The 3574-nt window shown below is 36.1% G+C and overlaps 1 protein-coding gene across 1 annotated transcript; it reads left to right on the forward strand.

The window, feature by feature from the left end:
* Window positions 1-1647: 1647 nt before the first annotated feature.
* Window positions 1648-2733, forward strand: TM35_001131050 (putative sterol 24-c-methyltransferase; the record flags this gene model as incomplete). The annotated part of the gene is made up of 1 exon (XM_029031733.1): window positions 1648-2733. The coding sequence occupies one exon, from the start codon at window positions 1648-1650 to the stop codon at window positions 2731-2733; it is 1086 nt and encodes a 361-aa protein (XP_028876975.1).
* Window positions 2734-3574: the final 841 nt, after the last annotated feature.

A 3574-nucleotide genomic window follows, 5' to 3' on the forward strand; every position in this document is an offset into this window, starting at 1 on the left:
TCATATTAAAAGAGTATGAGGACCCCCCACAAAAAAAAAAAAAAAAAAATGAAGGGATCTTCTTCTTCTTCTACGGAGCTATTCGCGCGTAAATTCAGTAATTTAAGTACTCTACGGTGGACGGTTTGATAGCCACTAATCATTGGAGGTTAATATCCAATAAAGACACGGAGAATAAATAAAAAGAAGAGTCTAAATCACGGCTCCTATAGTGTAGCGGTTATCACCTCGGACTCTGAATCCGATAACCCTGGTTCGAGTCCAGGTAGGAGCATTGTTTTTTATTCATTTTTTCCATATTCTTTTTTTTCTTATAGAATATGGAATAGAGAATTTATCCATAGAGGCATTTTTAGGGCATATTGTGGTGATAGTCCTACCTACCTACCTACCTCCTTCAAGAAGATGGGGGGGAAAAAAAAAAGGTTTTGTTTTTTGAAATCTTTAATAATGGTAATGGGGGGTGGGGTTAAACTTTGATTTCTTTTTTTTTTTCTTTTTTGTGTGTGGTTTTATTGTAAATTTTGTATATGATTTAATGATCAGGATAAAAGAGGTTCTCTTTCTTTTTTTTTGTTTGTTTGTTTGTTTGATCTCTGAGGAATAAAAGGACACCATTATTGTTTGTTTCTTTATTTGTTTGTGAGAATGTGTGTGGAGCATCATTGCTTGCACTATTGGTTTCTGATACACTTTGAAGCTTTTCTCGTTTAGAGTTTAAAGGATCAAACAAATGTCTATATATATATATATAGACAGATGATATGGTGATCTTTTTTTTGATTCTTTTGATTCTCAAATATTAAAAATAAAGACAAAACATGACACTTAAATACACATTCTCTCTTTCTTTCCTTTCCAGGAGTAGGGTGGTGTGGGAGGTGTTGTTTTCTTTTTCTTTTTTTTTTCTTTTTTTTCTAATTGAGTGTAACTTGTATTTATTTTGTGAGACTTTTGATCCTGTTTTTTTTTTTCTTACTTTTTGATTCTAAATGGGCTTTAAGAATTATTATCCTTCTCCTCTGTTAATAGTATCGGACCACATTCCTTTTTAACCACGGTTGTATTGATAGATGAATGGTGGATTTTTTATTTATTTTAATTGTATCCATCTATTAACAGCATGGTTCCCAGATTATTATTCACAATGTATATGTATCTTTACATCTGTAATGTATGTGGATACGTTGAAATACATTCATATATATATATATGTATATGTACGGGTGTATTTCCATTACTGTTTTTTACAATATGATTCGCATAGAATTTCCTACGGCTGTTTGTCGAGATGTGAAGGAGAGAAATACTTTATCTGTGATAAATGTATCATTTATCTCCTACTTTCTATTTTGCGTGTTACAGCCTTGTTGAGATAAAATCTATAAGTCTTAATTGACTTGTTCTTCCTGTATTACTTTTTTTATTATTATTCAAGAAAAAAACAATTTTTCATGTTCCTTATTTGCACTCTCATTCTCTCTCTCTCTCTTCTTTCTTCATATTGACATTCATTCCTTTCTTTTTTTTTTCTTCTCTATCTATCTATCTATCTATCTAAAACTTATATACCCATTATATATAATATTTTATTTTTTTTAAGATTTCCTATCTAATTTTCTCTACAAGCAAAACACAACCGCAATCATGGCCTCTGGTGCTCGCGACACATTACCACTTAACATCATGCGCAGCCGCAAGGCGGATGAGGTGAACAGAGACATCAGCGCCACCGCCGATCGTTTCCGTCAACGCTATGAAGGCAAAGAAGCCTCTGTGCATGGCCGTAAGGAAGAGACCACAACTATGGTAAATGAATACTACGACCTCGTTACAGACTTTTATGAGTATGGCTGGGGACAGAACTTTCACTTTGCCCCTGCTTACAGTGGAGAAACCTTTTATGAGTCTCTCGCCCGCCATGAGTTCTTCCTTGCCTATCAAGCACAGTTTAAACCTACAGACACGGTATTGGATCTTGGTTGTGGTGTGGGTGGCCCAGCACGTAATATTGTCCGCTTCGCCGGCTGTAATGTGATGGGTGTGAATAACAATGAATATCAAATCTCACGTGGTCGTCGTCATGACACCCGACTTGGAATGAACAGTAAGATTAACTACGTCAAGACAGATTTCTGTGATATGTGCTTTGGTGATAATGAATATGATGGTGCCTATGCCATTGAGGCCACCTGCCATGCCACAGATAAGGTGAAGTGTTACAGTGAAGTATTCCGTGTGATTAAGCCTGGCAGTTACTTTGTGCTTTATGAGTGGTGTACCACCGATAAGTATGATCACAGTAATGAGGAACACCGCCGTATTCGCCATGGAATTGAACTTGGTGACAGTCTTCCCGATTTGGAAACCACACATCAAGTGATTAAAGCCCTTGAGGCCTCTGGTTTTATTGTGGAGGACAGTTTTGATATGGTGGAGCGATTTGAAACCGGGGCATTAAAGAATACCCCATGGTATGGTCCACTGCAGGGAAATTACATGACGATGTCTGGACTGAAAGCCACACCGCTGGGACGTTGGGTGACAAATAAAATGTGCCGCGTGTTGGAGTTATTTGGAGTGGCACCGAAGGGGACTTATAAGGCGACGGAGATTCTTGAAGAGGCGGCGGTGAATCTCGTGCGGGGTGGGGAGTTGGGCATCTTCACACCTTCCTTCTTTGTAAAGGCACGTAAGCCACTCCCAGGGGAGAAACCACAGAGGAAGAACTGATGAAGATGAAGAGGATGTGTGTGGAGTGGGAAATACGAAAAGACAAGAGCAAGTGTTAAACCCGATAGAGAATTAGGAGGAGGTTTTTCGGGAAGAAGAAGAAGAAAAGGTGTTGACTCCTGTATACATATATATAGTCTATATATATATATATATATATATATATATATTATCTTGCTCTTTTTTTTTACCCCTATTATTTCTTCTTTGAGAGTGTTCCAGTAGCAACCCGCTGTACTGGAGTGGCGGGGTAAAAAGTGAAAAAAAGTGTGCGGATCGAAAAGCAAAGAAAAAAAGGAAAGAATGAATGAACAAGTGAAACATATTTAAAAAAAAAAAGAATGAAATAGGGGAAAAAAGATATTATTATTATTATTATTATTATTATTACTGGCAAAAAAAAAAAAAAAAAACCGAAAAGGGGGAGGAAGATATTAACGTTTCTTAATACACAAAAGGGCAACAAAGAAATGGGCTTCTATAGTCTTTTTCTAATCTTTTTCGCTGTACTGAAGGAATTTATAAAAAACTTTGTTGTGCTTGTGTATGAATATTGTTGAAAACTCTTCTTTTTTCTCTATATTTATTAGCTTCTGAGCCCATACATGTGTGTGTCTGTGTGTGTGAATTTATTCATTTATTTTTTATCATCTCCACACCACACTACACCCCGTACAGGCGAATTAACGCAAATACACAAAAAAAAAAGAAAAAAAAAAGAAAAGCATGTGCTACTAAAAAAAAAAAGTGGTAAAACAAGGGGTTATGGAGTGGGGTGGGAAAAAGAAACTCCAGAATAGAAAATTGGTTGTCAGTCGAAATATATTTATATATATATATA

Source organism: Trypanosoma theileri, assembly GCF_002087225.1.
Source record: "Trypanosoma theileri isolate Edinburgh chromosome Unknown TM35_Tth_113_V1, whole genome shotgun sequence".
NCBI classification, from domain to species: domain Eukaryota; phylum Euglenozoa; class Kinetoplastea; order Trypanosomatida; family Trypanosomatidae; genus Trypanosoma; species Trypanosoma theileri.